Here is a 20,983-nt window from a genome sequence, read left to right as displayed (position 1 = left end):
GAAGGCACTGGAAGGTTAATGATTCTCTTCCTACCTTGTGCAGTGAAGAGAGTCACCTACTTCACAGGGGTATCTAGGATAAGCTGCCTATCATTAGGCTTGGCACTGTGCTGGGCACATGGCCCATAAATGGGAAAGGTTGACTATGATTATTACCCCCAAACAGGTTGCAACCAGTTAAAGCACTTGCCAGTCACATCACATAGCTTCCCATAAAACCCTCCCCACAGGGTGGCCAGGACAACAGCAAGCATCTGAAAACTTCTTTTAGGTTCATCTCCCTAAAAGAAAAGAACCTGGGTTATTAGGAGAGGAAAGATCTAAAGAGTGTGTGGAATTAGTCCAAAGAATTTAATTCTCCAAGAATAAAAAAACAAATGGCTTGGTAGGAAATGGGCAAAAGGTACGAACAGGATGGCCTAGAGGACAAATCTGGAAGGCTGGTGACCACATGGCAAGTTCACGCCATTAGACTGGAGGGTACTGAAGAGTGTGGCTGAGACTGTGACGTGATGGAACACACACAGCCAAAAGCCACTGGTGTCCACCCCCATTGCAGGGCCTCCCCCCTCCTGCCCAGGAAACCCCCTTTCTAAACCTGGTATGTATAGTGTTTATTGAACCGTTACTACATACATATGTACCCACTATCTGAAAATAAAGCAAACAAAAGTCAGGAGTCTAATGAAATTTCCTATTGAATTAGCCCCCTGGTGGTATCTAGCCAGAGGTCAGAGGAATGTAGTCATGCACCACACAATGACATTTCCATCATATGGACGGTGGTCCCATAAGATTATCGTGGAGCTCAAAAATTCCTGTTGCCATCATAATATCATAGCGGCCACACATTAGTCACATGTCTGTGGTATTAAGTATGTTTTCATTGTTGTGCAACCATCACCACCGGCCATCTTCAGAACTTTTTCATCTTCCCAAACTGAAACAATGTCCCCATTAAACAATAATTTTCATTCTCCCCTCCCTCCAACCTCTGGCAACCAGTATTCTAATTTCTTTCTCTGTGAGTTTGCCTATTCTGGGTGCCTCATGTAAGTGGAATCATACAGCATTTATCTTTTTGTGACTGCTTTATTTCAGTTCATGTAATGTCTTCAAGGTTCATCCATGTTTAACATGTGTCAGAATTTCTTCCCTTTTTAAGGTTGAATAATATTCTATTGTATGCTCCTGGCCTGGTAGTTCACTTGTTTAGAGCGTTGTCCTGATACACCAACGTTTCAGGTTCTAGCCCTGGCCAGGACACATACAAGAACCAACCAATGAATGCATAAATAAGTGAAATTGATGTTTCTCTCTCTCTCAAATCAATAAAAAATAATTTTAAAAATATATATATATTCTATTGTATGTATACACCGCATAGTGGACACTTGGGTTACTTCCATCTTGCAGCTCTTGTGGCTAATGCTGCTATGAACATGGATGTGCAGATATCTGTTCAAGTCTGTGCTGCAATTGTTTTTAAGACTGTAGGTAAGGCATTTTGCCTAGCTCCTTGTTTCTCTATGAAGCCAGAAAGGTTAGGGTCTGTCCTTTGTCCACAGCCAGGGATGGGATTTGGAAGCCAGCCCAAGGCACTCAAGGTCCTGTGCTCCCCTCAGAGGCGATGAGCATTGGGTATGAGTCTCACATTTCTCCTCTTTACAGCTATGCCTTTTGCTTTCTGTACGAGAGAGAAGCTTCCTTGGACAGAATTTGCCGAGTCAGCAGAGGATGGGCCCACCACCAGGTTCTGTCAGAAGGTAGGACATTAACTGCTCCTCTGGCGGCAGCTGGCAGACATGTGCAGGTCACAGAGCGAGGCCACAGCTGCTGGGTGTGGCCCTCACCATGGAAAATGCACCTGCTTGATGCTTGTTTTGCCAGATAAGGTTAGATAAGACTATTTACTGCCCTTTTTTAGTGTACTTTCACTTAAAATCATAGAGCTTCAGAGCCAGAAGGGCCCTTAATGGCTTTTTCAGGTAAGGGAGCTTCAGCCAGGGAAGGGTGGCCTGGGTGACCCTATAGTAGGTTTTGTAGCAGCAAGTGGCAGAGCTGGCACTCAGGGACCAGGGACAAAGTGGGTTCCTTGTCCAGAACTCTGCTCCTCCACCTGCTGTTTGCCTTGAGTTATGTAAGCTTCTCTGCATGACCTGTCTTCATCAGTGTAGAAATTGGATTTCATTTTTCCTTATTAAAACTCATAATACATGTTGTATGATCTCATTTATATGAAATGTCCGGAATAAGCAAATGCATAGAGGCAGAAAAGCAGGTTAGTGGTTGCCAGGGCTGGACAGGGAGAGGGGTGGAGAGCAACTGCTAATGGCTCTGGGTTTCCATTTGAGGTGATGAAAAAGTTCTAAAATTAGATTGTGGCAACGCTTGCACAGCTCTGTGAATGTACCGCTGAATGGTACAAGAATGAATTTTATGCTATGAGAATTATATCTTAATAAAACTATTATCCAAAAACCCTTAACATTGAGGTTACAAAGAGTAACTGTTCTCACCTCAAACAGAAGAACTCCTTTCATTTCTCCATATCCCGTTTCAGACTTTATGCATATATTTAGGGGGTCCTGAGCAGAACTGTAATCCTGGTGACTCTGTCAATGCTTAGTTGTGATCAGTGTTCTCAGGCTATCGGGGCGGGGGGTCTCACCCACCACGCTGTCAATTCTATGCTATGGAAGAAAAAAGGAAGGAGGCGCTTGCAGATGGCTGGGTGAACCAAGGCTGGAGGAAGAGGAAAGGAAGAGTGGGAAAGAGAAGTGGTACCAGGGGACACCTGTCTGCATCAAGGGGGTCTGGGGACTCATGGCCACCTTTATATGGCTTGTAGCATCACCTTCCATCCTGTGCCTTTCCTTCTCTCCTGTCATTAAGGCCAGAGGTAATGAGAGGCTAGTTAGAGTTGAAGACAAATGACTGGCTGGGGCTGTTCATCCTGCTGGTCACCAGGTCCTGATACTCTTATTTGAGACAAACGAATTCAGTATCTAGATCTAGATACTTTTTTCTGAGGCGAGAATAGGGATGTTACTATCTGTAACCTCTTTTAATGTCAAGGGTTTTTTGGATGACAGTTTTATTAAGATATAATTCACATAGCATAAAATTCATTCTTTTAAATCTCTTATTTTTTATTGTATTAAAAAAACATAACGTAAAATTTACCACCTTAATCATGTTAAGTATATAGTTCAATATATACATTCACCATGTTGGGAAACAAATCTCCAGAACTTTTTCATCTTGTCAGTCTAAAATTGTGTACCCACTAAACAACTTCCCTCCACCCCCAGCCACTGGTAACTGAGTTTTTACTTTGTTTCTGAGTTTGACTACTTCAGATACTGCACATAAATGGACTCATACAGTACACATTTGTCCTTTTGTGACTGGCTTATTTCACTTAGCATAATGTCCTCAAGATTCATCCCTGTCAAGGATGTGACAGGATGCACTGTCCAGCATTTATGTGACAGGATTTCTTTCCATTTTAAGACTGAATAATACTCCATTGTGTGAACATATCCACTCACACATAGGTGGACACTTGGGTTGCTTCCACCTTTTGGCTATCATGAATGATGTTGCTATGAACAGTGGTGTGCAAATATCTTTTAGAGACCCTGCTTTCAGTTCTTTTGGTTATACACCCAAAAGTGGAATTGCTGGATCAAATTCTATTTTTAATTTTTGAGGAAATACCATACTGTTTCCCCAAGAGCTACACCATTTTATATTCCTACCAACAGTGCACAAAGAAAGTAATCATTCTTATTTCTCTGAGCTTGGGCATCAGGACAACACTGGGATTTAGTCTTCCAAACAAGTGATGGCTCTGAACCAAGGCTAGTTATTTAGAAGAACCATTGAATTCTTCAATAAAAATCTATGGCAGTTGATTTGAAAGTAGGACTCACTACATTTATAATTTTTCCAGCTGGCAAAGAAGCATGACATGGTAGTGGTATCCCCCATCCTGGAACGAGATGGAGAGCACGGGGACGTTCTGTGGAACACAGCTGTAGTGATCTCCAATTCTGGAAAGGTCCTGGGCAAGACCAGGAAAAACCACATCCCCAGAGTGGGTGATTTCAACGAGGTGAGCTGCCCCTCAGGTGGCCAGCCTGGCTTGCCCGCTTTTCCATGCATAGAGCTCAGTGGGTCTTTCTGCCAGGGAAGTTCTGTGTCAGATCATGTTACATCATGCAACACTGGAACACAGTATGGATGCAGGGCTCAGGGGCCTCCCCACATAGCCCTGCATCACATGAATGGATAGGATTCAGGGGGACTCTGGGAGAGCCCAAAACACCTTTAGCACAGAGGTTTATTATTTTTTTTAATATTACTTGATTTGGCTTCCTGAAATTCTTCTTTGAAGTAAGTAGTTTATAATTTAAACCAAAATAAATCATGCACAAATGTGAAATAATTCCTGCAGCCCCCTTCAGGCTCTGAGCTCCTTGCCTTTCTAGTCCTTGTTTGGAGGGCAGGGGTCCTTGTCTGTGGCTCATATGGGATCTGAGTCAACCATTTCCATGTGTTGGGTGACATTGAGTGAATGTGTGTGTCTGTGCACATGTGTCAGGTGGGGCTTCGTGCCCAAGATCAAGGTCTAAGTCAGAGGAGCTGTTTTTATTGGTTAATGCTAATTTGTAGGTTGGTAGAATGGAGGAGATGGACATTTGAAGGAGGGATATGAACTCCACCTAATACCTACAATATGAAATCTGAATAGCTGTTCAGGGTGTGATATTCTCAGTCCATCATTACCCTCCCTGATTGTGGGGGTCCAGCACTCTCAGCTGGTCAGACAAATGAGAAAGGATCTGCAGAGCTAGCCGAGGTTCCCTAGGAAGAAAGAAGAACACAGTGTTTCTCAGTAACACCTGGATGTGGGGGCAGGAAAATGTGCCCCTTACCTGTTTACCCTGGGATTAATCTTTAGCTCTCTGAAGATAGTGAAGGGCTTGTCTCAATGCACCAGGATCTGCTTCGTGTCCACTATGTGTGGACATCCTGGTTGCTGCCTGGCCCTGTGAATTTTGAAATTAATGGGAAGAAGCAAAATGCTCTGGGAACAGATCTGTTTAGGACCCCAATCTACCCTCTACCTGCCCCCAGTGCTGTCCATGAAAATGTCCCAGGAGCAGCACCCCAAGGGGGCAGGTGAAAAGGGAGGGATGGCAGGACTGTTTGCCACCTGTCTGCCCTGTAGGGACCTCCTTAGCCTGGGCAGGATGCCCTCTCGGTGTGAGTTCTAGTCTCAGACTGGCCTTCATGAGCTGGCAAGTCACGTGCCCACTCGGGCTCAGGTGTTCTCACCCTGGCAGGCAGGGGTTGCTCTTGATGAGCTTCTGGCCCCTTCAGCTCTAACATTCTTTATAGGAGCATGTGACTGGTGAGGACATTGACCAACTCATCTTAATACTGACCAAACCTCAGCTTGTAGTTGTACCATGATTGAAACCTAATCAAAGTTTATCTTTGAAATACTGCAGGAAGTTGCTTCAGGGTTTTCTTGACGTGCCACAGAAATTGTGGGTAAATGCATAAGCCACAGTGATTTCCCCTTGGGTTAGCTTGTAGTTACTGTGTCTGGGGTTTCTCTGTGTTTTTTGTTTGCTTTGGAGCATATTGGAATTTTGAACTTAGAGTCACACCCAAGAGTGTCACTTTTGGAGTACTGGCGATATTTCATTTTTTTCTGCCAAGTCTAAGGAAAGGGAAATCTTATAGCTCAGAGGCTTCAATATATGGCCCTTTGTTTTCCAGTCTACTTACTACATGGAAGGAAACCTGGGCCACCCTGTGTTCCAGACGCAGTTCGGGAGGATCGCAGTGAACATTTGCTACGGGCGGCACCACCCCCTCAACTGGTTCATGTACAGCGTCAATGGGGCTGAGATCATCTTCAACCCCTCAGCCACCATTGGAACACTCAGGTCCCTGAATAGTTGGGATTTGGGACGGTTCTTGGGTTTGGTAACAGGCAGGTGCAACCACCAGGGTGTCTAACAAATCTGAACCCTGGAATTGTGTGTTGTATATTTAACCAACTTTTCTGTGAAACAAACACCAAAATGTCAATTGCAGTCTGCAGAAGAGCTGCTCTGCTGTGAAATACTACCCTTTGCTATGATTCTGAACCCTAAGGTGATAATAATCCCCCCACTCACCCCCGTAATCATCAGGATTAAAAAAAACTTCTCAAGTGCCAGAGCAGTAGACCTGGCCAGCATTAACTCCCCTCCCTGTCATAGCCACTGTGCTGGGGGTGGGGGCAATGAATGCAGATTCCTAAGCCTGTTGTCTGTAGCATCCAATGCTTGGAGAGCAGGCACTTGAACAAAAAGAGCAAATGAGAGAGTCGGAGCTGAGAGGGTCCTTAACAGACTAGTCAAGTAGCTCTGAAACGGGTTTTTAGCCAGCAAGTGTTCTCTTCTTTAAACACCTGACAAGTGTTCAGGTGTCAGCCTAATCCCAAAACAGATAAAACTGTTCTGATCAAGGCAGTGGAGCTGGCTTTGGCAGCCTCTATCTCCCAGCTCCAGGGCAGGACCCCTCGTGTCCCTCATTTAATAATGACAGGTAAACTAAGATGACCAGCTTGACTGCACTTTTGCTGCCTCTCTCTTCCCCAACGGCTGAGTATTTCAGTGGTTTCCAGTTTTGCATCATTAACAAGTACCAGAGCTCTAGGAATTCTGTGCAAATAACTTTCTCCCCAACTCACTTCCCCTAGAGCAGGATGTCTGGATGGATGCCTGGATCAGGACGGCAGCCTTGCACTCTGTTGTCCTGGCTCCAGTGCCCCAGCAGGGTGAGGGCTGCAGGAGGGCAGCTCAGGGAGTTCTGATGGTCAGCTTTGAATTCCCAGTGGCCCACTCTTGTCACTCTTGTCCTCATTCTACTAAATTTCAGTCGAATTTCTTCTAAATGCCAGAATGTGACATGTACTTACCTTTTTTAAAAAACAATTTTATTTATTTCTTGGCGAGAGAGAGATCCATTTGTTGTTCCACTTATTTATGCATTCATTGGTTGCTTCTTGTATGTGCCCTGACCGATGATCGAACCTGCAACCTTGACATATTGGGATGACGCTCTAAACAACTGAGCTACCCGGCCAGGGCTATTTTACCTTTTTGAAAAAACACAGTGCTACTTTCTTAAGACTGATGTTCCCGCAGCATTCTGATTTGCACAAAAAGTCCCTTCTGGAGGCAGAAACAAACCCTGTCTGCTATCACAGGTCCACCACCCCATCTGCACACCTGAAGGATTTGTCTATGTCCAGGAGGAGCACTGATGGGGAGGGAAGAAATCACATCTCGGATCTCCCCTCCGAGAATCTCCCACAGGCCTGGTGGCAACTTGGTCAGTAAGACAGCATCCACTGGCAGCCGTGACATAAAGTAGTTACTGGTCCTCCAGCCACTGGGTCTGAGAAGAACCTCCAGGCCACCCCATAGAGTAGCCCCCTCCTGCCGGCCACATATAAAGCATTTAGCAAGCTCCACCTCCATGCAGAGCCCTGGAGGAACCTGAAGCCAACACCCTGAGCTCTTGGGCTAGGGAAGGCAAAGCCGTGGCCTCAGTCTCAGATGGCCAACTCCTTGACCCCACTCCCTTTTATTAGCCCAAATTAAGCAAACAGAAACACCCCGGACATAATATGCACATAACTGCTTATGTCCACAGCAGCCTATTGGGCTTATTAAAATGATCAATTTTCCTTCCTCAGCCAACTGTCGCTTAACTCATGCCTTTCAAGGGTGTGGTGAGGCTGGTAGTTAAAACGCAAAGAGGTCTTTTAGAAAGCAATATGTTGCCCTGGCCTGTTTTGCTCAGTGGTTAGAGCATCAGCCCACGGACTGAAGGGTCCCGGGTTTGATTCCGACTGAGGGCATGTACCTCTGTTGCAGGCTTGATCCCGGGGGCCTTGTGCGGGAGGCAACCAATTGATGTGTCTCTCTCTCACATCGATGTCTCTCTCTCTGTCCTCCCCTTCTACTCTCTCTGAAAAGTAATGTAAAAAATATCCTCAGGTGACAATGAAAAAAAAACAAGAAAGCAGTATGTTTTATGAGCTACTAAAATTTTCAGATGATTATACCCCTAGAACTTCGCCTGAGGAAGTAGCTAAGGAGGAGGAAAAGGCTATAAGCCTAAAGATGTTTCTGGCAGCTCTGTTTATAATAAGAGCAAAGCTGGAAGGAAGAGAAACGAAGGGTTAGGAGAGTTTCAGCCCATCTCTTCCGTGGGTTACTGTACAGCCATTGAAACAAGACCTTATGAAGATAGTGCAGTGTCATTACAAAAGCCCATGAGCAAAAAATGATGTATCCAGACTGTGATCAGAACTCTAAATATTTTTGCCAAGGATGGTCATGGAGTGTGGAAAAAAAATTACAACAGACGTTTCAGTAGGATGGTGGGATTCTGAGCGATTTTCTTAAAATGATAAAGGATTATTTGTGGAATTGACAGTGACCGTTTTTAAGCACAACGCTGGGTAAATTCCCGCCAGGTGCACACAAGCATTCCCTCCCAGCTTTCAGAACCATCTGTCCCCATCTCTGACATCTCTCCCGCCCCACACGCTATGGGTTGGCAGGGTGTCCTCACCCATTTTGGGGTCTCACAGTTCTAAGCACACAGTGGGGTTAAAGCGCTTTTTCATAAACTGAGTCAACCTGGCAATCCCATGCAGCCCGAGTGGTCGAAGATATCCCCATGTCTGTGTGTTAATCAGAAAGCCCATCCCCTCGCTGCATTTTGTCTTCCCCCTCTGATTATTTTTAGGGGCTTCTGTAGCCACACTGGGAATATGGCAGATGTCCCCATGTCCCCGTTGGGCTGTGACTCCCGCACGTGCTGGGCTCTCACGAACCTCCAGCTTCCTTTCCCTCACTTGTTTTGAGAGCCTAAGTTTATTGCCAGCTGTGGGTTTGAGTCCTACGCAGCACATCCTCCCTGGAGAATTGCAAGAAAGATGTAATATGGTACTCGCCCTGCAACTGTCTATTTAATTCCTGAAATGTCATTTATGGGTGTGTTTTTGTAAAAATCCTTTCTTAAAAGTTTTGTCAGCTTGGCTTAGCAGCTGGGGGAAAAAAGCAGCAAAATGAGGCCCCTCAATCAAGCCTGTGATTTTTTTTTTCCCAGACTCGTGAATCCTCCTGAGAATTAGGCTTATGACAAGCATCCACCCCCTCCACCTCCTCCCTGGTTTAAACCAGGTGCATGCTGACAGGAAGGAAGATTCCAGGGCATTCTGCTCCCAGTCAGTCCCTTGGTATTTCCAAGGGGGCATTATGCCTGTCAGTCCTCAATCTCAATGGTGCTGTTCCTCAGACAAGAGATAACTAGTGACCAGGAGGCCCACTGAATTCCATGGCACATTGTAGTTGGTGGGCTGGAGGACAGGATCTCTAGTTGGGGCCCGGTCTCCTGCCACGATCTCCCCTGTGCAGGTGCTGGCCTTAGGAAAGCCCACAGTTCAGCTGTGCCTGAAGGTTGCCTCCTTCCTGGACTACTAAGACAACCAGGGAGCCCCTGCTTAGAGACTCAGGGTTCAGAAGAGGAAACCAGAAAGGCACCAGAAAATGGGGACCAGCTCAGGGGAGGTGCTACCTGCTACAGAATCTACCCCTTCCCCATTACCTAAATTCCTTCAGGTTTACTGTTGTTGTGGCCTGAAATCTGTCCCTGTGGAGACTGCTTAGCAAGGCAACACAGCAGGGCAGGGTTGGGCAGACAGTTAGAGCCTTCACAGAGCCATGTACAGGGCCCCTAGCTCTCTTCTGACATTTTCCAGGTGAGCTGCCCAGCCTGGAAGGTGGGTTCCTCACCGACCTAGGAGGAGGGAAGGAATGAGAAGTAGCCTTTGTGGAATTCTTGCCACACAGCCCCCTCTAGAAGCTTCACCTGCATGGTCATTTGGTCTTTATATTTCCCTTTGAGGGATTTTCAGAAGGGAAAACTGAGGCTCAGGATGGGGATTTGATCTAGGGCTGCTGCTGCTTGCAGCAGTCCTCTCCAAAACAAAAGGCTCTTTGGGCTTGAGCATGGGACAAACTGAGGACAAGCTGGCCTGCTTGTGAGTTAAGGGTCACCCACAGGCACAACGAGTCCCCCTAGTTGTCCCCACCAAAGGCCGGGAAGGCTAGCAGCCGAGCTGCAGCTCGGAGCCAAGCATCCATCAGGTCTGGCTGGGAGTGGGCAGCCTAGTTCCTCTCATTCTCCTCTCACAGTGAGTCCATGTGGCCCGTCGAGGCCAGGAACGCAGCCATTGCCAATCACTGCTTCACCTGCGCCATCAACCGTGTGGGCAAGGTAAGTCCCTAAGGCTTCAGCTTGGTCAACCAGGTGTGCTGAGGAGGGGACAGAGCAATAAGCTGCTGTGAAACCTGTCTGCCAGAGGAGACCCAGCCTCTTCAGACCAGTGAAGGCCACAGGGAAAGGGGCTGCTGTCTGCTGGCCCTGGGGGGGACATGCCACACCTCTTCTCCCTGTTCCCTCTTCTCCCCTGCCTCGAATCCTAGGGTCCCAGAATGGGGGAAACTGTCTTGGTCTGTTACTTTTAAAGATATCACTATGTCTCTCCTCTATTTTTGTCTGTTTTTGCTTTAGCTAAAAGCATTTTTGAAAGGCTCTCCCTCTATTACTAGTAAGGATCTGGTTTCAGATTTTTCCCATTGGCCCCATGCACTGAATGATTCAGACCAGCAAATACAGTGCATGTATTACATAACAATATTCTTCATTCTTCCTTATCAGGTGTCCAACTCTAATCAGAACTTCCAATCAGTCTAAGGTTTCTGCACTAAATTGGTCTAATTTCTGACAACATAAGGAAACTTGGTGTTTTAATTAGCCTGTGTAACCCCATCACAGTTTGATGTGCGGCCTCCATTAGGCTTTGGGGAAAATACTGAAAACAGTATGTGGACACCCCCTTGCCGCCTTCACAGACCCCAGGATGGGGCTTTATTACTCCAGCAGGCAAACCCCAACCACCTTCACAGCCCTGAGAACTTCCACAGTATCTCCCAGCAGATTGTAATCTCCCCACAGGCGAAATCTCGGACTTTCCTTGTTTGTCAAATTCCCCGCTAGCTGCCTGGCCTGCATTTTTTGCCTAGTGCTAGGGACTCCGCAAGGACATTTAATAAATACTTGTTGATTCCATCTCACTTTAACTGTTTCTCAACTAACTCCACCCTAGCCTGACTATGATGAATGCGGTGGTAGTGCCACCTATAGGTCTATCTCACCTTGGATTTATTTCACAGGAGTACTTCCCGAATGAGTTTACCTCTGGAGATGGGAAGAAAGGTATGTTCCATGAATTTCCATGGTGGCTGCAGTTGAGGAGTGGGCCTCACTGTCTCCTTCTTGTCTGCCTCCTCGGCTCCCTTGCCCACAGTGTGGGAGCCTGTTTCTGTGCCAGGTATGGGTAGGCAGTCCTGGGCTTGTGACCACCTCATTCCCTGGATGGAGATCAAAGGGGATTGGATTGAACTCCATCCCTCCCTCAGGACTGGTGTGAAGAGAGTCCGAGAAGATGTGGTAGAGTTCTTTGTGAGCTCCCTGAGAGAAGGGATGCTTCATCCACCCTATAGACCCCCTTCCTCCTTTTCTCTGTGCTTGTCCATCCCCACCCTGAGCTGTACAGATGCCCAGATCATTGCCCAGATCCTGGACTGTCTTAGGATCCTAGAATCCACAGCTTGTTTTGATCTGAGGTCAAGTACCACCTTACCTCTGCTAGGAAACCCCCTCGTCCTGCTCCCATCAGTCTGGCCAGGAATGTGGGAGGGAGGGGCTGCTCCCCTCACTGAAGAGGAGTCTGTGTGCTAGCCTTGTCCCCTGGGAAGCCAGAGGGGGCTGAGTGGGTTTGTTTCCCAGAAAAGTACTTCCTGAAAGGGTCCCAGATCACCCCACTTGAGGCCCCAGACTTCCAGGGTCTCCAATCCCAATTATCTCCCTGCAGACAGGTGTAGAAGAGGCAGGGAAATGAGGTCCACTGGGTGCCTGCTATGTCTTGGCTCCTGCTAGGCCCTGCACTACCCCCACCTGCTCCTTACAGGCCTGCAGGGAGGCTGTTAGCCCCACTTTACTGGGGGCCAAGGAAGGAGCGAGGGTACAGGTGACAGCTGGCAAGGCAAGTGAAGGCAGAGCCTCCAGCTCACTGTGTGGGGCCACCACAGGAAGTGGGTCACACAGGAAGCCCTACAGAGCTGTATGACTCCCTTGGGCTGTGGATGGCTGATGTTGGGAGCAAAGGGCCAACACCTCTACAGTGGGACCTTTGGAAACGTCCTTGGAGGCAGAGGTGAGGGCTGTGAGGGTGACTTTTGCAGCAACTGGCCGGGCCTTCAGGGCTGAGGAGGGAGGCAGGGCCTCCAGGCCTCAGCATTTGGCAGACGCTGGGGAGGGTGGTGTGGACCCTTTGTCCTGGATGTCCCTCAATGTGCCTGCCCCTCTGCAAAGTCCACTGTATGCCTGCAAAGTGCACGGTGTCTTCCTTTTCTCCTTCAAAGCTCACAAGGACTTCGGCTACTTTTATGGCTCAAGCTACGTGGCAGCCCCAGACAGCAGCCGCACTCCAGGGCTCTCCCGAGACCAGGACGGGTTGCTGGTTGCTGAGCTCAACCTCAACCTCTGCCGGCAGGTGAATGATGTCTGGAACTTCAAGGTGGGTCCCTGAGTCCCCTGCTGTTGCTCTCCTCCTCCACTTGGGTCCCATCCTCATCTCAGGACTGAGAACCACAGCTGCTGGGTTTGCCCGAGGGGACAGCCCGCATGAGGCTCAGCATTGAGCAGAGGGCTGGGTCCCTGCCTCCTTGCAGGTCCCATCCTGCCCAGCCAGGGCTGGTGCACAAGGAAGGAACCACTGGGTAAAATGATGCCCAGGCAGCAGACCTCCATAAATTCTCCTCTCATCTGATTGAGATTCTGGGTGCCTTCAAACAAATTAATCTCAATTTAATTTGTCCAGAGAATAGAATAGATTAGCTTCTCTGATCCTTTTTTCCTTTCCAGGCATTTGCACTTATTACAAGATAAATGTGTGTGTCTGGCTCTGCCTGTGGCCAGGCCCCACAGGCCACAGAGGGAAATGGGTCATGCAGATAAATGGGCTCTAGGCCTGGCTTTGCACATCCTTGCTCAGCCAACTTAAGCAAGCCCCTTCTGCTCCCGGGCCTTAGCGCTTCCATTTGTAAAACGAGAGACTTAACTTGAATGTCCCAAGCAGTTTTTGAGACCCAATACCTCTGACACCAGGAATCAATCACGAGAGGACTGTGAGTGCCGATCCTCCTGGAATGGGGCAGTGGCAACCATAGACTCGGACCCCATATAATATGGCATCTCACTATGGACACACACACAGATTGCTGCATTAGCGCCATGCAGTATTTTCACCAACTCAGCACCCATTTATAAGCGAATTATACATGCAAATGAAATGTCACATCATCATCACTGAAGGACTTTGCCCAGCGTGTCTGGGAGGAACCAAGGCTTTGGATCCAGCCAGACAAGGAGCTCTAGGCCCGGCTCCCTGTTTACCTGAGCATGGATCCCTGGGCATTTTCCTTGAGTCTCAGATCCTCATCATACAAACAAGGCATTGCTCACGGGAAAGTGTCCTGGCCTGTCTCCTCTTCCTGGGAAGTTCAGATTAATGGAGGAATCTATGCAAATTAGAATGTTTTCTCATTAGTAACTTTTTGAAAGCAGAAAACTTCCCAAGCTGTGGTGATGGGCATGAGCTCCTATCGAGGCTTTGGAAGGAAGGAAGGAGGGAGGGAAGGGAGGAAATTCTGGTGTGTGAGCACTCTGGGTAGGCTTTCCAGTTCGCCCCCACCCTCTCCCAGCCTTCATCCGTGTCCTTGATGAGGTGCTATGTGGAGTGGATGGACCTTCAGACCTAGAGCCAGGAGACCATGGTGCAAATCCCAGACGACTCCACTCCTAGCTGGTGATCTGGGCTGTAGGCTGCTCCTATCGGTTCTGCGGAACCCCGGGTCGGTCCTTTCTGCCTCAGGGCAGGCCACACCTTCTGGATGAACAGACCACAGAGTTCTTCCAGCAGAAGTCTGGGTGTGTGAGTCATGCTGGCATCCATGATCTTCATCACCGTCCAAGAATCAGTGCTGAGAAGTCACGCTGGTTGTCTCTCTTTGTATTACAGTCTAAAATTGTCCTTCAGACCAGCCTTCCTGACACATTTCTGTCCCCTGGCTGCCCTCTAGTGGCAGGAGGTGGTGGCAAGTAAATGAGGGCCATTTAGAAACCAGGAACCTCTAAAGTACACCTGTTTTGCTTTCAGATGACAGGCAGATATGACATGTATGCACGGGAGCTTGCGGAAGCTGTCAAACCCAACTACAGCCCCAATATCGTGAAGGAATAGCTGGCCTTCAGCCCCTGCCCACCATGAAGGGCACCTCTGCAGGTGTGACAGGCTTTACATGTCCAAGATCTCCTTAATGATGTCTGATAATGTTGCTGTCCAGGCTGACTTTTAAACTTCCAGATGCTGAGAGTAGAATGAGGAGTGACTACTTAATGGGTACAAGGTTTCCTCCTGAGGTGATAAAAATGTTTTTGGACTAGATAGAGGTGATGGTTACACAAATTGTGAATGTACTAAATGCCACTGAATTGTATACTTTAAAATGGCGAATTTTATGTTATGTGACTTTTACCTCCATTTAAAAATATCCCAGGCACTGTTTGTGCAGGTTGATTTGAAGTTAGATGAGATGCCCCAGTCCTGAGGTTCCTCACTTTTGCATTTAGACTGTCAGCAACTAAAGGGTAAGCGTGGGAGAGTGTGTGCTAGTGGGAGAGAGTGAGACTGACCCAGAGTTACTGGATGGCTGTGGGCAGGTGGAAGGTCGTTGGATGTGTCAACTGGGTTAGACTGTAGTTTCCAGTTATTTAATCAGACACAATCTGAGTGTTGCTATGAAGGTAATTTGTAGAAGTGATTAAAGTCTATAACCAGTTAACTAAGCAAGTGAGATTATCCTAGATAATCCTGGTGGGCCTGATTCAATCAGTCAAAAGGCCCTAGAAGCAGAGCTGAGGCTTCTCCAACAAGAAAATCCTGCCTGTGGATAGCAGCTTCAGCCCATGCCTGAGAGTTCCAGCATTTGCCCTTCCTGGTGGCCTGCTCTACAGATTTCAGACTTGTCTATCCAGTCCTCATAATCATTTAAGTCAATTCCTTGCAATAAATCTCTTAATATATATTCTACTGTTTCTGCTTCTCTGGTTGGACCCTGACTGATACAGATTCGGTATTGGAAGTGGTACCAGAACTAATAAATGAGTTCTGCAAAGCAGCAGGATACAAAGTCAACACACAAAAATCAGTTGCATTTCTATATGCTAACAATAAACAATCCAAAAAGGAAATTAAGAAAACAATTTCATTTACAGTAGCATCAAAGTGAATAAAATACTTAGAAATTAACCAAGGAAGTAAAAGACGTGTACAATGACAACTATAAAACATTTCTGAAAAAAATTAAAGTAAGATATAAATAAATGGAAAGACAACCTGTGTTCATGGATTGGAAGACTTAATATTGCTAAGATGTCAAAATTGCCCTAGCCAGTTTTGCTCAGTGGTTAGAGCGTCAGCCTGTAGACTGGAGGGTCCTGGGTTCGATTCCAGCCAAGGGAATATACCTTGGTTGCAGCTCCCCACCCACCCCCACAGTTGGCGCAAGACAGGGAGGCGGCCAATCAGTGTGTCTCTCTCACAATGATGTTTCTCTCTCTTTCTCTCCCACTCTTTCTGAAAAGCAATGGAAAAAATAGCCTTGGCTATAGATAAAGAAATTAATTAATTAATACTTTTAAAAATATGTCCATATTGCCCTAAGCAATTTACAGATTCAATGCAATCCCTATCATAATCCCTATGATGTTTTTTACAGAAATAGAAAAATCCATCGTAAAATTCATATGGCATCTCAAGGGATCCCAAATAGCAAAAACGATGTTGAACAAGAATGAAGTTGGGGGCCCAGCTGGCCTGGCTCAGCAGTTGAGCATCAACTTAGGATCCAGGAGATTGAGGTTCAATTCCTGGTCAGGGCACATGCCTGGGTTGCAGACTTGGCCCCTAGTGTGGGGTGTGCAGGAGGCAGCCAATCAATGACTCTCTCATCACTGATGTTTCTATCTCTCTCTTCCTCTCCCTTCCTCACTCTGCAATCAATAAAGGTATATTTAAAAAAAAAAAAAAAAAATGAAGTTGGGGGACTCATACCTCCTTATTTCAAAACTTAATACAAAGCTATGGTGATAAAAACTGTGGTACTGGCATATAGACAGACACACATATACCAATGGGATGGAATAGAGATGCCATTCAATAGGGAAAGGACAGTCTTTTCAGCAGTGGTGCTGGGAAAGCTGGATATCGATGTACAAAAGAATGAAGTTGGACCCTTACCTTACTTCATATACAGATATTAGCCTAAAATGGATCAATGGCCCTAACATAAGAGCTAAAACTATAAAACTCTTAGAGGAAAAATATAGTGGGAAATCTTCATGACAATGGGTTTGGCAGTGATTTCTTGGATATGATACCAAAAGCACCAGCCACAAAAGAAAAAATAGGTGAGTTAGACTTCATCAAAATTTAAAACTTTTGTGCATCAAAGCATACTATCAACAGAGTAAAAGGAAAACCAACAGGATGGAAGAAAATAAAACTCCTAAAATCCAATAACTAAAAAACAACCTATTAAAAAATGGGTAAAGGACTTAAGTAGATATTTCTCCAAATACATAAATATATATAAATGACCAATAGCACATGGAAAGATGCTTAACATCACTAATCATTAGAGAAATGCAAATTAAAACTACAATGAGATGCCATCTCACACTCATTAGTATGGCTATTATTTTAAAAATCATTTTTATACTATTTTTACCAGCTGTGTGTTTGACATGTAGATGGGCTTTTATTTATTTCATTATCCCCTACATTAGACATTGTTATTCACTCATTCACTTATTCATTCATCCATTCATTGCTATTACAAATGATGCTGGGATAAACATTTTAATGGCTAAATTGTCTTATTTTTGTTGTTTTCTTTAGGACAGGTTTCAAGAAGTGGTATTCACTGTTAAAAAACATGAACATTTATTAAGAACTGGGGAGAGTCTGCGATCCTATCCTATTTGCAAGCAGACAAGTTAGCCAACCTCAGTTTTATGAATGCTGACGGGGGAAAAGACAATCCTGGGTCAGAGATAGGATAGTTTATTACAGTAGTAGCAGCAACCAGAGTACCAGCATTTTCTTGCAGCAATTCCCAAGCCACAATTTCCATAGGGCGAAGCAAAGAAGGCCAAGTGACTCCCGTACGCGCAGTGGATCGCATTAAGAGGAAGAGAAAAAGAGAGAAAGCTTAGAGAATTTGAATCTTTTATACTGGACAGTTAGTATGCCTGCCTTTTGCTCTAAAGGTAGACACTATCTCTAACCACCAGGGTTGCAAGAACAACCTGCTCCAGAGGGAGACTTATCTCTGTCTTCCAAGTCAGCTCCATACACATCTTGAAAAGATAGTCCAGAACAAAGACATTTATAGTTTTAGCTCACAAGTCACCCAGAAATTTGATAAATGTAAGAGACTCACAACAATAACTTCCAACAATATCCACCCCTCATTTCTGCACCATCTTGGCTTCTGGCAACTTTCCCATGAGTATACCACTCCACCAGTCACTGTGATTAATCTGACCAGCAGAGCCTGGACCAAATCAGTTCAGTTTGCCTCACGGCATTTAATTAATTCCATCCACAGCACTTCAAAGAGCAGAATGAGCCCAACCTGCAGTATTAACCTCAATCCTGCCCCTCAGGATTTTCGACCCAACAGGCTGGACAAATCCCATAAACCATCAAGGTCTATCTTTCTCAAATATTGACCTTTCCACTTGGCCTAGGTCATTAATCCAGGAACAAAAGCATATATTAGAATTGTCCATCTCTACTTTGGCCCACAAGGAGGAAGTCTAGGTCAATCTATCATCTATACCAACCCTGGCAGTGAGTTGACACTGGCCTGAATGCCTTCCAGGGCCAAGGTGGTACCATTGATCACTTCAACTAAAGTCAGGGATAAATGGCACATCACCTTTTCTAATCAGATGACTACCATCTCAGGGATAACTGCCCACAGAGTGCACATAAATAACAAGTCATTATGGGTCCAGGAAGCTCCCCTAAGTTTAGTCTCATTTTAGTGAGATCTCCACAGTTGTCTATGGGCTACCTAATCTATTGGTGGTGTTTACTTACCAGACGTGGGGAATACACTGGCCAGCGAAATTATTTGTTCTGGCCCTGCCAAGGCAACCACAGGCAGGACTCAAAATTCAATAAATCTAGGAGCTTTTTTCATAGCTAATTTTTAAGTTGATAATTTTGTATGGCCCACGAATGATGTTATAAATATCCAAATGGCCCTGGCCCGTTTGACTCAGTGGTTGGAGAATCAGCCCTCGGATGAAGGGTCTCGGGTTCAATTCTGGTCAAGGGCACATACCTCAGTTGCAGGCTCAATCCCTGCCCTGACCGGGGTGTGTGCCAGAAGCAACCATTCAATATGTCTCTCTCACACTGATCTTTCTCTCCCTCCCTTCCACTCTCTCTGAAAAAAGCAATGGAAAAATATCCTCGGGTGAGGATTTTTTAAAATTAAGTAAATAATAAATATCCAAATGGCCCTTGGCAGAAAAAGGGTTCCCCACCTCTGACACTTGAAGGTCTCTCATGACCAGCACGTAGATACAAGACATTGTTTTGGGAGAGGTTAATGCCTGGCTTTCACACAAGTATAGTTATCAGGGGAAATGTAGTACCCCTAGAAAGAAAGTGTTTACCAGTGTTGGGGTACCCCAAGTGGGACCTACATCAATTGGAGCACAGTTTGATAGTACCTCCATCGTGGCCTCCTGGCCAGCTGGTAGGTGTTTGAGTTCCATTTGGTTTGAATAATTGAATCTAATTCTTGTATTTGGAAGGACTGCCCAAGGGCAGTCAGTCCAGTCTAACCTGTTGGCCCATACCACCAGCTGGGTGGCATTCGTCTTCCCCACAGGTGACTGAGTAAAGTCTATAAGAATGGGGGTTGAGAAGACATCTAGTGGGATGGCAGGTGTTTTTCCTAGAAGGCATAGGAGCCAGGGATATCCCCTGCATTCCAATAGACTTCAGGTAAGATTAATAGGAACAGTGATCACATTATGGTCAAAGCCATCTGGTCAGGAAGAAGGCAAATCCTGAAATCGGTTACATTTAAAGTGCTTCTAAAAGTTTGGGAGAGTTGCACCAGGGCATTTTTGTTCCTAAGAAAGGTTCCAGGGGAAATTATGAAACAAGATGATTAATGATGAATACTCCTCCCTCCCTATCTCCTGGGATCAAAGGTGTTTCGTACCTAAGGTGCCAAAGTTGCTGCTCCCTCTCCAAAATTGGCATAAATTCCAGTAGCTAAAACGTCAGCTTTTTTATTTTTCCTGTTATCCCTTTCTCAAACCCAAACCTTTTTTTTTTTTTTTTTGGAAGTGTCAGTTACAAGGGGAACAAGGGAATTTTTATAAAATGCACTGGGACCCATTATGTCCCCCACTTTGTCCCACCCAATGTACTCTCACTCAAGTGGTAATTGTCTTTATCATCTAAGACCGAGTCAGTCCAACACGAGAACTCAAGTGCCGGAACTAGAGTCAAGTTTGAATTTCTAAGCCCTCTTTTGGCTGGGCTGTGGTCACCTAAAAGATACGCTAATCAGTCTGGCCTGGAGTTGCTCTTAGGGAAGAGAAAGCAGCAACATGCCCAGGAATAGTCAAGTCTGAATCCCCAAATTTCAAAATAGGTCCTTATGACCTTCTTACCACTTTCATCCAGATGAACCTAGGAAATGACCTTTCTAGAGACAGCTGCACTCAGTGACCAAACTACAAAAGTGCGTGGACCAGGACGGGGAGGGAGGGAGGTAGTCAGTAGCCTTTTGGGGTTGATTTTTGAGGAGGCCTTCCTGCTGAGATATTTCAGACACCTGTGGACGGCAGGGGCCGTGGAGGATACGTTAAATACCTTGACTGCCCGCCGATTATCAAGGAGCTTTTGTGGTCAAAGGTGCCCCCTCATCAGATAGCAAATGGCCCAGAAAGCCAAAGACAACACACAGATTAGTGTCAAGGGCCACAATGATGTGCCTCGAGTTGGCCAATTGGACTGGAATAGCAACTCCATAACCTGAAAATGTGTCAACAGTGGTGAAGCACTGCCCATAGCCCCAAGCGGGTGTCAGAAATACGATGGAATTAATTTGCCATGAGCAGGTGGGCATGTGCCCTGTGCAAGGTGACTCCTTCTCTGCAAGAGGCCAGCCCTTGGCAGGAACCGCAAGTCTGGCATGCGGCAGTGGCTTCTGCATCAGGAACAGTTTTTCCTTTGTGCTCGGTCCACAATGGGGATGTGTCCCCAGGCCCAGCACAATAATCCAGGTAGCAATCTGGGTGGGGCAGGTGGGGCAGTCAACAGCTTTATTCTACTTGGGCCCATTGGAGAAGTCTCTTAAGGGCACCTAACATGAGTCAATCAGACAGGTCAATCACAGCCGCAATATATTTCCATAGCCCATAGCCCCAAAGAGGGATGTCTTTCATCGCTGCTTTGAGATTTTCTAAAGGGCAAACCAAACAACTTAGGCCATTGGCAACAGCCCAGAGTCAGTGAAAACATTCCAAGGTTTACCAAGTAGGGTACTGGCCCCGGGCCGAGAGGCTGGTCTTGAGCTCCGCCTACTGAGTAGAGAGACTCACATCCAGTTTCAGTTCTGGGCAGTGCTGCTGAGGGTGAACCACACAGCTGCCCAGGGAATCCCATGAGCTTTCC

At 46.3% G+C, this 20,983-nt stretch overlaps 1 protein-coding gene across 1 annotated transcript in view; it reads left to right on the top strand.

Annotated features, from left to right (window-relative positions):
* Positions 1 to 14,452, top strand: part of UPB1 (beta-ureidopropionase 1) — a 28,592-nt gene extending 14,140 nt beyond the window's left edge. Inside the window, exons 4-10 of the mRNA XM_016204244.2 lie at positions 1,672 to 1,766; positions 3,959 to 4,120; positions 5,797 to 5,966; positions 10,281 to 10,362; positions 11,322 to 11,364; positions 12,573 to 12,727; positions 14,369 to 14,452. Coding sequence (XP_016059730.1) covers positions 1,672 to 1,766; positions 3,959 to 4,120; positions 5,797 to 5,966; positions 10,281 to 10,362; positions 11,322 to 11,364; positions 12,573 to 12,727; positions 14,369 to 14,452 — 791 coding nt within the window. The remainder of the gene's footprint in view (positions 1 to 1,671; positions 1,767 to 3,958; positions 4,121 to 5,796; positions 5,967 to 10,280; positions 10,363 to 11,321; positions 11,365 to 12,572; positions 12,728 to 14,368) is intronic.
* The last annotated feature ends 6,531 nt before the right edge of the window (positions 14,453 to 20,983 follow it).

The sequence above is a fragment of the Miniopterus natalensis genome, chromosome 20, assembly GCF_054644295.1.
Source record: "Miniopterus natalensis isolate mMinNat1 chromosome 20, mMinNat1.hap1, whole genome shotgun sequence".
Taxonomy (NCBI): Eukaryota; Metazoa; Chordata; class Mammalia; order Chiroptera; family Miniopteridae; genus Miniopterus; species Miniopterus natalensis.
Note: the sequence above shows the minus strand (reverse complement) of the source record. Positions and strands in the feature narration are given on the sequence as shown.